General features: G+C 42.1%; 1 protein-coding gene across 3 annotated transcripts in view; it reads left to right on the top strand.

Moving 5' to 3' along the window:
• Positions 1–13649, top strand: part of PCNX2 (pecanex 2) — a 304545-nt gene that overhangs the window by 176786 nt on the left and 114110 nt on the right. For all 3 annotated transcript variants that reach the window (XM_032430306.1, XM_032430305.1, XM_032430304.1), the window contains one exon: positions 2649–2826. In XM_032430306.1, the coding sequence (XP_032286197.1) occupies positions 2649–2826 (178 nt within the window). The remainder of the gene's footprint in view (positions 1–2648; positions 2827–13649) is intronic.

Here is a 13649-nt window from a genome sequence, read left to right as displayed (position 1 = left end):
ACAGAGGACAGACGCAAGCGCTGGGAATCAGGCAGAGTCAAATAAACAGTTTGGAGGGAGTCCAGTTTTGAGTAATAATACTCTCTATCTCCCTGTAATTTTTTTTCCAGACACTTAAGTCAGAAAATATCACCTTAGCTCTGTACCTACAAATACTCTCAAATCCCAGATGATACCAGCAGGATTATTCTTCTTAGACCCCCAAACTGCCAATTCCTTTGTATTCTTGAGGCATCCATCTGAAGGCTTAGAAAATAATTTCAAGTACCCCACTAGACCAGCTGTTCCCAAGCAGGACAGCAGGAGGCTGTATGTCAGTATCACCTAGAAACCTGTTTCCAGTTCAGAAGCCTCGCCCCCACCCTGGCTGCATTGAGAACCACTGTACCAGATAGTCAGGTAGTGAAGTCTTCAATAACAGGCACTGTTTCTTATTCAACTTTTGATACCAACTCCCTAGTAAAGGGTAGAAGGCTGGGTGGATGGATGAGCGAGTGGGGGCTGGTAAATGGGCGAGTGAGTAAATCATGATGTCTTTTTAGGTATTTATATTTCCCAGCCTGATCGAAGTGGGTGCTTTGCAGCTGTGCCAGGCCATGTTCACTGGTTGCTACATAAGCCTTTATTAAACCTTCAGCTGAGCCTACAATTGTCTGTGAACGATTTTAACTGTAACCATTACTATTGCAATGTTACAAAAGCTATAAACATCAGTCCTTAAGACCTTCCATAGTCTTAACCAGTCATCATTAATAAACATAAAATGAATGCTCTTCATTTGAACCATAGTCATAGAGAGTTAGAGTTTACTCTCAATCTAGATTTGGCCTGAATAACCCAGAAAAATCACCAGTCTCCCCTAAAATACCAAATACCCCTTATCTTGAGATGCCTTGTCATTGGGCTTTGGTATCCCATCCGGATTCTTTTTTTTTCCAAGATTTTATTTATTTGAGAGAGAGAGAGAGACATGCACAAGCAGAGGGGTAAGGGGCAGAGGGAGAGAGAGAAGCAGATTTCCCACTGAGCAGGGAGCCTGACACGGGGCTCAATCCCAGGACCCTGAGATCATGACCTGAGTTGAAGGCAGACCTTTAGCTGACTGAGCCACCCAGGTGCCCCTCCCACAGGGTTCTTGTACTCTGGGCTGTCGTCAAAGGCAACTGGACCCAAAGTCATATTTTTATATTGTATTTTCGTCAGGTTCATTAGTTGCCCACTGGAAAAGAAAGATGGGTTATGGAGCAGTCCTCAACCTCGCTGCAGGAACCCTAAAGGCTTTATGTCAAAGTTATAGGAAAACATTCCCACTCAGCCCAAATCTGCATGTAATCAAGGGCTAGTTTTTCTCAGAAGAGCCTTGAGCAAATCTCACTGGGCACATCTTGGGGCAGAGAGAACACAATTGCAGCCCTAGGTTTGAAGTCATATGGAATATCACATGGAGGCAGATGGAATTGCCAACACCAGATCTTTTTGACAATAAAAATGTCAATTTTGCACCTGATAGATACAAAGGCTTTAAAAGCACTTTTTGAACGTCCTCATCCTGGGACAAGATGATAGTAATGCTAGTAAAGGTCCAGAGCCTAGGATCCTTCTAGGCTCAGGGAAATTGAGGCATAGCTCCAGGTTTCTGTATTTAGCCAGAAAAAGAATATCTCTCTCTTTTTTTAAGGGCCACCATTCTCCAGAAAGCATTCCCATTTCTGTCTTTCTTTTGAGTTCCCAAGTAGGATTTTATGGGGGGGGGGGGCAGGAATCTGCCTAAAGTGCAAAACCTCCCCTCAGAAAGGAGCTGGTTGCTCTGTCAGGCACTTCTGAGCTATTATTAACCTTCCAAGCTCAAGGTAGGTAGAGTGTTCACTGTTGGCCTCAGCATCTGCTGGAATTGTGCACATACACACGCTCTCTACACGGGTTAATAACCTGACTCCCTAGACAAGAGCATCCAGGAGTCCAGGCCTCAAAGCAAAGCCCTAGTATCTCTTTACCAGACTCCTTTGGTGAGTTCCTTCACTAAAAAGGCCAATGCCATGGGGAAAAAAAGTCGATGAGATCATTTTCAGCAGAAAAAAAAAGGGAGTTCAGAGAGCTTATGTTCACTGGGGGTAATAAATATGCTGAAAAATACTAGAAATTAACAGTAAAGGCAAAAATGGCTTTATTAAGATACTGCTTTTTTTTTCTTCTTTTCAGAATTTAATATTAACTATTATGACATCACTGCTTCTGTAGGATTCTTTTATAATAAAAAAGCCTATACTGAGCAGATGCTAAGAGGGACAACATGCAAGGGAGCCCTGTGTCCTTGCTGAAGGACAGGGGACTGTGAAAATCATGGGGCAGAAAGGAGCTGCCTCTTGTGAAAAGGGTCTGTGCTCCAGAGTCCCTGGGGACTGAGTTTCAATCCTCGCTCCACCCTGTGAGACCTTAGACAGGGGACCCAAACTCTGAGACTGGGTTTGTTCCTTTGACAAATGTGGATAATGACAGAGCCCCCTCCCCAGCGCCCCACTGCAGTCGTGGCTTTTCATGCCTGTAAAGCGCACCGTGCACAGTAAATGCTCACGAAACGGTAGCTATTGTAACTCACCTGATAGTTTGCAGGCAGTCTTTGACCAAGTCCTTTCTCTCCTTTTCAACAGCTGGGACATTTTCCTGATGATTGTGGCTGGCATGAAGCTGCTGCGGACCTCTTTCTGTAACCCAGCTCACCAGTTTATTCACTTGGGCTTCACTGTGATCTTTTTCCATTTTGACTACAAAGATATTTCAGAGAGTTTTTTACTGGATTTCTTCATGGTGTCCATTTTATTTAGCAAGGCAAGTTAATTCTCTGTTTTCTTCATTTTAAAATTTAAAGGGTGGGCTTCTCGTCACAGGTTTTAAGAATTGTAAACGTTTTCTTTTTTTAAAAAAAAATTATGGAATGAAATTAAATTGAATTACATATGCGTGTCACACTCCTGCTTCCATTTTAGGAATATTTCCCCGTGGAATATGAAAATGCCATGTTATTTGCCAAAAATCACTAATTAAAATGAGTTAGCCATTAGTGTTGCTTGAAATTTTGAAACTTTATGATCTTCGTCTCTGTTAACAATCTCATTATAAAACTTCCCTAGACCTCAAAATGCTCTGAATTAAAGATTAGCGACCAGACTGATTTTTTTATTTTAAATTAGCTAGCATTTGAGGTGAAATTTTGACCCGGTGCCCGAGAGCCCGGTCCCTGGGAGTATTTTCATTCTCTTGGTTTTTATCAGGTCCAGAGTTCACCTGTTGTAATTGATACACTGGCAATGAGAAATCCTAATCACAATTCAGGCAAATTTATGGGGATGGAAATAATGTCTAACATGGGAGGGGGGGGGGGGGGATAAAATCCTCTGGATCCCTGCCCGAGTGTATTCTGAGCATCTCACAAAGCCGAGGTTTGTAAACAGAAATGAGAAAGGATTTGGAACGACTCTTGGCAAATGAACCCTGACACACTGACTCATTTCACATCTGGCTTCCTCATACCCCATTAATATGGCAACTGCAGGTTTCCATTCTGAGCTTGACTCAACCAAACCCTTCCCGCTTTTGGTTAATACTTTTTAAAATTTTAAGATCTTTTTTCCTGAACTTCATTTTTTTTTACCTCTTTTTGAATCAGTTCTGTTAATTTTTCTCTTTATTACTTCTTCCTTCCTTCTACCTTTTTCTCTGCTTGTTTTAGGTCACAAAATCTCAGAACTCTCACATTGTCCTAACGATGTCCCATGAGTAATTACCGTCATCCTATCAGACATGCACATTTCTTATAACTCTGGCTGAACACTGAACTTTCAGTTGCCTGAGTCCCTCCATTTCTCACTTGCTCCATGCTATTACTTCTGACGCATACATTGTATTCGAGAACCCTCACCTTGGTCCTTTTCCCACAACCATTTCTTCTCTCTTTGTCTGAGTTCTGTTTGGTCTTGATAAATTTATCCCAGTTCTCTGATGGTTCAAATAACAGGCTTCATATTCTATTTTCGTTCATTATATATGAATTCCCTTTATTTCACATAATAAATGTAAAACTATATCCTATGATCTTTAAAGCATTTATGAAGTTATTATAAATAATTTTACCACTCACAGGGGTAAGAGCTTATTAACAGATGCCAAATGGGTTCGGATATGTTGAATTACTGACTGGCATTATTTATATTTTGACATGGTGATATTTATATACCTTTCTGAACCTCAGTTTCTGATAAAATTGAAAAACAAGGGGGCGCCTGGGTGGCTCAGTCGGTTAAGCGTCTGCCTTCGGCTCAGGTCATGAGCCCAGGGTCCTGGGATCAGAGTCCAACATCAGGCTCCCTGCTCAGTGGGGAGCCTGCTTCTCTCTCTCCCTTTGCTTGCTGTTCCCCTTGCTTGTGTGCACGCTCTCTCTCTCTCTGTCAAATAAATAAATAAAATCTTAAAAAAGAAAAAAGAAAAAGAAGGGTAGCAATCTCACCTGGGTGTTGAGAGGAGTAATTACTCCAACTCTAAAAGAAGTCTTTAAGTAGAATGCGCTTCCCAAATTCCAGGCAGAATTTGTAGGGCCATTGTAAGTATCAAAACAGAAGTTACACATTGTTTAGTATGGGAAGGAGTGTGGCTGGTTTTCCACACTGAACTCCATCTAAGTGTCGTCCTGTAGAGTGAGAGGCCCCCAGTGTTCAGAAGCGTGGCAGAGAGGAGGGAGGGTCTCGCTGTAAGAGTCTTAAAGGCATGGTTTCTAAGAGATTGTACATTTGCAGCAGGAGGTGTGATTTTCATTTCCCGGAACACGGGCGGCCTTTCCCCGCTGACACCTGGTGCCATCCTCTGCGTGATGAGGAGGGTGGGACCTGATGGGACACAGTCTGAAACCTAAACCCGGACAAACTTATTCGTTGCTGGCATTTGACTTTCACTTGCCGTAATCTTTTTGAAGTACCAGTTCAAACACTAATAATTTCGGACACAGCTATAGTAGCCGCATTCCTGTTCTCTCTAATTGAGGGAGGATTAGCACATATAATTTGAATAGTTTGCTTTTAGGTTGGGGATAAGAACAAAAGCGAGAAACATCAGTGTACGATCTAGTGAGTTGGTCTTGACACATCCCTAACTCCTTCTGATGCCTGCTCACCCTTGATCTTGAGAGAGCTGGGAACAGTGCGTTTTCTGGAATGAGAAACAGAATAAAAATATGTGGTTAAAGAGAAAGCATTTGAGATCTTCCTGGAAAAAAAAGAGCCAACAGAAATTAATGACGTAAGATGGTGGAAGCGATGAGCGGACCCACAGTTAATGTTTCCTGTAAATATTCTGCCTGCAAATCCCAGCTGATGCTTCCTGTCTTTTCTTGTCATTTAAATATATCTTTTAAAAAATTGTCTCTATTAATATGTTTCCTAGAAACCCCTTATATTGTTCTTACTGGCCATAGTGCTCCCCAGGGTTATTCATTGCACTGTATGAAATTTTATTTGTTCTGTAGGCTCATCAAAGTCCACTGTTGATGTGTCCTCCCGTCCGATCAGTGCAGACATCTCTACCCCCTTTCCCCAGTCCTGCTCCCATTCTGCTAAACTGAGAGTCACTGTTAACTGGACAGCCCACCCCGCAGGAGGGCTGCAAGATTAATGAAGAGACACAGAAAGGGCATCCAGTTTCCTTGTAAGAGAGGAGCTGCATGAATATGGGACTCATTATTGTTATAAGTCAGCAGCCCCTAATGCTTCAGGCATTATGTGTAGAAAGAAAGGGGAGACCGGGTTAGAGGGATGATCTCCAGAGTGAGATCACAGCACTAAGGCCCACAGAATGAAGTAGGTGGCTTCCAGAGGGTCCTGCTGCATGGTACTCTCTGTTTGCCTGAACTCCTGAGTCCCCCGAGGTCCGGAAGGTGGATGTTGGCTCTTCTCTGCAGCCTGCCAGACCTAGTGGAAAATGGGACATAATGAGTTACAGGGACAGAGCCCAATGGGAAAGAATTAGCACCACCCATGCATCGACGTGGAGGGTGAGACATTCACAGTGATGGCATCCTGGGCTCGGGGGGAGTGGCCAGAGGGGAAGAAGGCTCCCCCTCCCCTCCCCTGCATATCCCATCCTGAGCTGCCTGACATTCAGGGCACACACCCTTTGACAAGTCAGGCCATTCTCAGGCCCTTCCTTCTTTCTGTTCTGCCCCATCAGTCAGCCTTCTCTTTCAGGAATTAACTACTGTAATTAATTTTTCACATTTCCGGTGTGTCTAGGTCCTGGGGCGGGGGGTCGAGGGGGGTGGGGGGTGGGGATGGGACATGCTCCAGGTGCAGACATTTGGTTGTGACAGGAACAAAGACGACAAGACTGCTTTCGTGCTCTCCCACCGGTCTCGAAAAAGTTCCTAGAAACCATCCTGCCTGGACATTTTTAGGAATGTTTAGTTGTAGAAGCAGGACTTGAAAAAAATCCTGCCAGAGGATGATTCTGCCAGGCTTTCCAAAATGCGTTAAGTATGAAATCGTACAGACCATTGGTGCAACCCGGGGGCTAGCTCTCTCACCATCTAGCAAATGAACAGTAATGGGTGAAGCTGTTTTTCTACAAAGTTGTATGAATAATCACAACGGAGCCAAGATGTGTGGCATTAAAACTGAACCTCTTGTCTGGGAATACACCCTTTTACAGAGGCACTTGTTCAAAATAGTTTGTTCAACAGAGTAATTGTTCATTTACTTTGCATCCCTTAAGCGCCAGACGTTGTTATTAGACCCAAAGATTACTAATGATCCGAATGATAGCGCATCCTTATTTGGTGCTTTCCGTGCGATTTACACATAATTGACATGCTTAATCCTCACCGCAGCTTTGCAGTTGGATGCTCTTCAGGGTACAGATGAGGAAACAGAGGAACAGAATGTAAGTTAATTGCCCAAAGATCTCACAGTTATAAAATGGTAGCCCAGGATTCTTCTCCAAGGCTTTCCTTGGTGACAATGCCTCCCGCACTTGGGGACTCTAGAAAGAAGGCACAAAGATAAGGAGATAATTACAATAAAGTGTGATAAATGGGGCACCTGGGTGACTCAGTTAAGCATCTGCCTTCGGCTCAGGTCATGATCTCAGGGTCCTGGGATCAAGTCCCGCGTGGGGTCCCTGCTCATCAGGGAGTCTGCTTCTCCCTCTCCCTTTGCCCCTCCCCGCCGTTCACTCTGTCTCTCTCTCTCTCATAAATAAATAAATAAAAAATAAAGTGTGATAAGGAAGGTGACCATGGCAGAGGATTTCAAGAGGGCACGTAAAAATGGTACCCAGTCCCACCCAGGAGAATTGGAAGCAATGATGCTTATTCCCTGGATCTTTGAAGAGGGAGGGAGTGGGTCAGGCAAGGAAAGCAGGGAAAAGTGATCTGTGCCAGGGGAACTGCATGTGCAGTCACAGAAGCAAGAGAGTTGGGCATGTCCCAGGAACCGCAAGTCCCTTGGCAAGCGTGAACACATGGTGGGGAGAGTGGGGAGGGATGAAGCGGTGGGTGTCTAAGTCAGACCAAAAAGGGCTGAGCAGGCCGTGTGTCAGGGTTTGGACTTCATTCCTTCGTTGGCTGAAGGTTGTTAAGTGAGGAGTAAGAGGCTCAGAAACGCATTTTAGAAACATCTCTTTGTGGGAGTTGGAGTCTTGGAAATTGGGTAGGAGAGGAGCATGCTCATTCAGGCGACTCATAATGAGAGCTTGAACTGCAGTGGCAGAAGTGAGACAGAGGAGGGGACAATCCCGGGGGAGTCCGGGAGGTGGAGCTGATCAATTTGGTGACCGTTGGGACGCCGGGGAAGTGGACTGTGGGAGGACGAGCAGCGGCTGGGAGCTCTCAGATCACTCCTCTAGTAACTAGTGCTGCCACTAACAAGGGGGGAAAGACAACTGAGGGGAAAGAATGTTGGTTGCTCGATTGTGGAATGAGAAGCAATGAGGACCAAAAGTGATGACCTTGAGAACGGGATTTGTTACTATTTAAGTATTTTAATTTTGAGTAAGTAATGCATAAATATATGCTCATTATGATAAAATTAGAAAAATAATGGAAATATACAAAGAATGTCTATCTTATACACATTCCTCACTTCTTAACCCCCTCCTCTCTCTAATGATAACCATGGTAAGCATTTCAGAATAATTCCTTCTATTCTGTCTTCCTACAAATTCACACACACACACACACAAATTTCAATAGGATCATTCTTTACACATTTTTTACTTCGCTTTGTTGCTTAAAAATATATCTCAGAGAACTTCCATCACTGTACATCTAATGTGGCCTCCTCCTTTTGATGCCTGCATAGTATTCCATAGTGCATATCATAATTTGATTAGCTCTTCCCCTACTGATAAACATTAAGTTTGTTTACAGATTTTTTTTCTGTGGTAGTTGGGACTTCTATGTTCATGAACTCCAGAAACCTACATGAAATTGGCTTAATGAAAAAAGGGATTTTAATAGTTCACATAACTGATTGGGTGATCCAGAGGCTTAATTGATGGCACTGAAATTCTGTTCTTATTTCCCCTTCGCATCCACATGCTGGCTATCCTTCTCTCCTCTGTTGGCTTCATCCTGAGATCGGCTCTATCCACATGGGTGTAATCATGGTCACTAGCAGTTCTAGATTTACAGCATTCTCACACCCCAATAATCCCCGAAAAAAGAGAAAGCATCTTTCCTCATAACTTCAGCCAATGTTCTGGGGGCGAGTCTCATTGACAACTTTGGTGTCATGTGTTCACTCATGAACCAAGAACAATGGCCAGAGGTATGTGTGTCCCCTAGTCAATGAAGCCTAGACTTCTTGCCCCTCCTTGAGTCCTAACCAGACTTAGTCTGAGAGTCAGGGGGGGAAGAAAGAGGCTAGACAAGAAGTGTCTGATGCTACTGCATCCAGCCATGCAATGATCAAAACTAACATCCTGGTGTTAGTGTCTCAGAAACATAGATTCCCATGATGGGAATTGCTGGGTGGATAGCATCTACATGAAAGAGTCTCAACACAGAATCCTTCGAAAAGATTTACATTCCTTCCAACAAGGATGACCAGGATTTATTTATTTATTTATTTATTTATTTATTTATTTATTTATAAAGATTGTATTTATTTATTTGCCAGAGAGAGAGCACAAGCAGGGGGAGCGGCAGGCAGAGGGAGAGGGAGAAACAGGCTCCCCGAAGAGCAGGGAGCCCGATACGGGGCTCGATCCCAGGACCCTGGGATCATGACCTGAGCCAAAGGCAGATGCTCAACCGACTGAGCCACCCAGGTGCCCCCAGGGATGACCAGCATTTAGGAAATAGGTATGAGAAGTGACTCTTGAAACAAGCATACAGCATAATGGTAAGCAAGTAGGAAATGGGATTTTCAGGTTTACTCATCTTTTTCAGAACTCTGGAAACTTCAGCAAGGTCATCTCACAGTTTCCTCTCTACTAGACAAGACTAACTCCCATAATAACATCAACCCATAAGGCCTGGAGCATTCTTTATGCCCTACAATGTCCTGTCTTCAAGGAAATGAAGTCTGCTGTGATAAAACTTTCAAATCCTTTGCAACTTTCTATAGGAAATCTATCTGGATCACCTACTAGCATCCTGGTTATCACTTCAAAGTATAGATGAAGAGGAAATGGTGAGAGAGAAAAAGAATGGGAACGAGTGGGCAGAAGGATCACAGTCCAGTAGAACCTTTAAATTCAACTGAATCTGGCAGGTGGTTGGTTGGCTAACTGAAAACCTTAAGCAGGAAATGATAATAAATGATACCTACATGCCTACCTGGTAATTTTATAATAGCATAAAACTTATACCTGAACTCTTATTAGCAGTCTTTTAAAGCCTTTTCTTTAAGTAGGAATCTACAGAATGAGGACTATTTGGTCTTATTCCATGAACCATGCCCATTATGTGCTTTCTAGGGTGTTCCGTTCCCGTTTCTGATTTTTAAAATTCTACTTGAAGTGAGAAGTGAAAGTTACCTGTGAAACAGTCTGAGAGCAGTTCATATTTTCTTTGTTCCCAAATCTCTTCTCATTCATACCTAAATCCACCACAGTTTTAGAGATGTCTTCCTCAAGTCATCAGCATTCAACTTTGCTGTGATAGAAACACCCCTCTTCCATTTGTACTCATATTGTTTGTACTCATATTGCATCAGCTTATACAATATTTAATTGAATAAAAAACCATTATACCAACAGGTAAAACTGATGCAGGCAGTTTGGGCAACCAGAATAACATCTCTTGCTAAGCATTCAACTCAAATGGTGGGATTGATCAGGAGTGTAAAAAAGAATTTAAAAATATCTTACTGGCCTAAAAGAAAATCTTACTGGCCTTCAGTGTTCGCTGGGTTGTGGGACTCATCAATAAGTTCTACAGTGCAAATATAAATATCAATCAATCTGAAAGTTATTTAGGTGGATTTTATTTATTTATTTACTTACTTATTTGAGAGAGAAAGAGAGCAAGCACGTGCACATGCATGTTGGGGGAAGGGGCAGAGGAAGAGGGAGAGAGCCTATCTTAAATAGGCTCCATGCCCAGTGCAGAGCCCAACATGGGGCTTGATCTCATGACCCTGAGATCACGACCCTGAGATCATGACCTGAGGCAAAACCAAGAGTTGGATGCTTAACCCACTTTGCCACCCAGGCACCCCAATTAGGTGGATTTTTAAAAGAAAGTGTCCTTTGATAAGATAAGTAGGGGAGAGTTACATTTGCTTGTATGTTATCGGTGTTCTGGGAGGTGCTGTGCCCAAACTGAAGGAAGGGGGCATGCAGGATCTCATCACACGGCATGGAGAATTTGATTCAGCAATAATTATTTAGTGTCTACTAGGTATGCTGCCTAAGGAATGGAGGTGCTTCAGGGGAAATGCCCTTGTAGAGTTTAGTTTGGTGGGGGAAACAAATTAGCTACAAACAAAAAAGAGTTAAGTTTCCTCCTCAAGCACTCTAAAATTCCAATTGCTTTCTGCGCTTCTTACTCAGAGATCAGCCTTTGAAAATACACCCAGTATCTTTCAGTTTTCACCACCTGCTGCTGCCACTTTGGTGTCAGCCTCCCCATCCTTCCAACAGGCCTACCTGCCTCCACCACCACCCCTCCACCCTGTTCTCAATGGAGGGGCCAGAGGAGTTTGTTTTATATAAACTTATTTCAGAATAATTTTAGATTCATGGAGAAGATGTAAAGATAGTACAGAGTTCCCATATACCCCATACTCTGTTTCCCTATTACTCACATTTTGTATTAGTATACTACGTTTGTCCCAATTAAGGAACCAAAGTTGATCTGTTGTTATCAACTAAAGTCCATCCTTAATCAAATTTCCTTAGTTTTTCTATAATGTCCTTTTTCAGTTCCACCCAGAATACCATACTGCATTTAGTTGCCTTGTCTCCTTAGGCTCCTCTTGGCAGTGATCGTTCTGTTGTTTTGTTTTTGAAGTTAACAGTTTTGAGGAGTCTTGGTCAGGTATATTGTAAGATATCTCTCTGTTAGAGTCTGTGTGATGCTTTTCTGTTGATAAGACTGGAGTGATAGGTTTGGGGAAGGAGGAAGACAAGGGTACAGTGCCGTTCTCATCACATCATGTCAAGGATTTATGCTAGCAGCATAACTTGATGTTGACTTTCATCACCTGGCTGAGGTTTTTCCACTGTAAAGATTCCACTTTTGTGAATCTTTCTAGATTGTATTCTTAGGAGGAATAATCACTATGTGTAGTCCACATTTAAGGAGTAGGAAGTTATGCTCTACTTCCTTGATGGGAATGGAAGCAATGATAAATTATTTGATTTATTTTGAAAATTATTTGACTTTTCTGCATGAGAGATTTGCCTATTTATCATCTATCTACTTAGTTTGTATATCAGTATGGGCTCATAGATATTTGTTTCATACTTTGGGTAATAATACAATATTATTTTACTCATCTTGTTGCTATTTTGATTATTTGGGGCTCTTTCAGTTGACTTTTGTGTCCCTTTGACATAGCCCCATTGTGTGTGGGTGTGTGTATTAGCACTTTCTTACCTCCTGTAAGATGTTCTAGGTGTGTCTTGCATATTTCCTGCCCCAGTCCTAAAATTTGCCATTTCTCCAAGGGAGTCCTGCTTCCTTTCATTAGGGAATGGTACTTAGAAACCAAAATCTGGGCTCAAGGTGCATTCTTGATACTTGAGTGTCATTGATTCCAGGCACTCTCAGCCAACAGAGCAAGGAAATATATGTGTGTGTGCTCATGTATATACACATATCTAGAGATAATTCTGTATGTAACCCCCTGTATCTACATTAAGCTAAACAGGAGTTCATACTGATACCTTCAAGTCGAATCCATGACCACAGGGATCATTCTGGCCAATTCCCCTTGCTTACTGTTACTTCCCACTCCATCAGTGAGGAACCTGGCTTCTACCATCTGTCATCCATTTACTTAACCGTTCACTTCTAGTGTGCTTGTATAGTAGTTTCCTAATGGTTAACCTGCACCCCATGGGAAACAACCTTGTCAACTAGAGCACAGTGCTCATGTGCAGTGCTGTTCCTTTTTGCTTTTAGTCTTACAGATTCCAATCATTTTCAGAGTTACTTGAGTCAGCACCTTCTTCCTCCACCTCCCATAGTGAGGTTGTTTCATATATTTATATGACAACTACATTGCATTCCACTTGGGGATCCCCCAATCTCCTAGGTCATTTTAAAGAAAATTTTGCATACATTGCCATTTTCTCACATTATAAATTTCTATGGAATTTAACAAATATATAGTGTCATGCATACATTATTAGCATATCTTACAAAACAGTTTGATTCCCCTAAAAAATCCCCTGTGCTTCATCTACTCAGTCCTTCCTCCCCTCCCCCAAACTCTGGAGACCAGTGATGTATTTATTTACCACTGCTTTCGTTTTGCCTGTTCCAGCATGTCATGTAATTGGAATCATATACCTTTTTGGATGGGCTTCTTCTGCTTAGCAATATACATTAGTGATTTTTTCTGTGTCTTTGCATGGCTCTGGCTTGATAGCTCATTCCTTTTTATTGCTGAATAGTATTCCGTTGTATGGATGTTTATCCATTCACCGATTGAAAGAAATCTTGGTCTTTTCTAGTTTTTGGTGATTATGAATAAAGCTGCTATGAACATTTGTCTTCAGGTCTTGTGTAGACATCACTTTCAATTAGGTTAGATAAATACATGATTGCTAAATTGTATAAAAGTAAGTTTAGCTTCATAGAACACCGCCAAATTATCTTCCAAGTACTCCTTACTGTTCTGCATTGTTGCCACAATGAATGAGAGTTCCTGTTGTTCTTCACCTCAACAATTTAAGCTGTCAGTTTTTTGGATTTTAGCAATTCTAGTAGATTTACAGTGCTATCTCATTTTAATTTTCATTTCCCTAAAGACAAATGATGTTGGTATTGTCATATACTTACTTACTGACTGTATATCTTTATTGAAGTGTCCAGATTTTTTTGCCCATTTTTAAATTGGTTTATTTTCTTATTGCTAACTGTAAGAGTTCTTTGCATATTGTGGATACAAGTCCTTTATTAGTTATATGCTTTCTGGGCTTGTCTTTTAATTCTA

The sequence above is a fragment of the Phoca vitulina genome, unplaced genomic scaffold (assembly GCF_004348235.1).
Source record: "Phoca vitulina isolate PV1807 unplaced genomic scaffold, GSC_HSeal_1.0 scaffold43, whole genome shotgun sequence".
Taxonomy (NCBI): Eukaryota; Metazoa; Chordata; class Mammalia; order Carnivora; family Phocidae; genus Phoca; species Phoca vitulina.
Note: the sequence above shows the minus strand (reverse complement) of the source record. Positions and strands in the feature narration are given on the sequence as shown.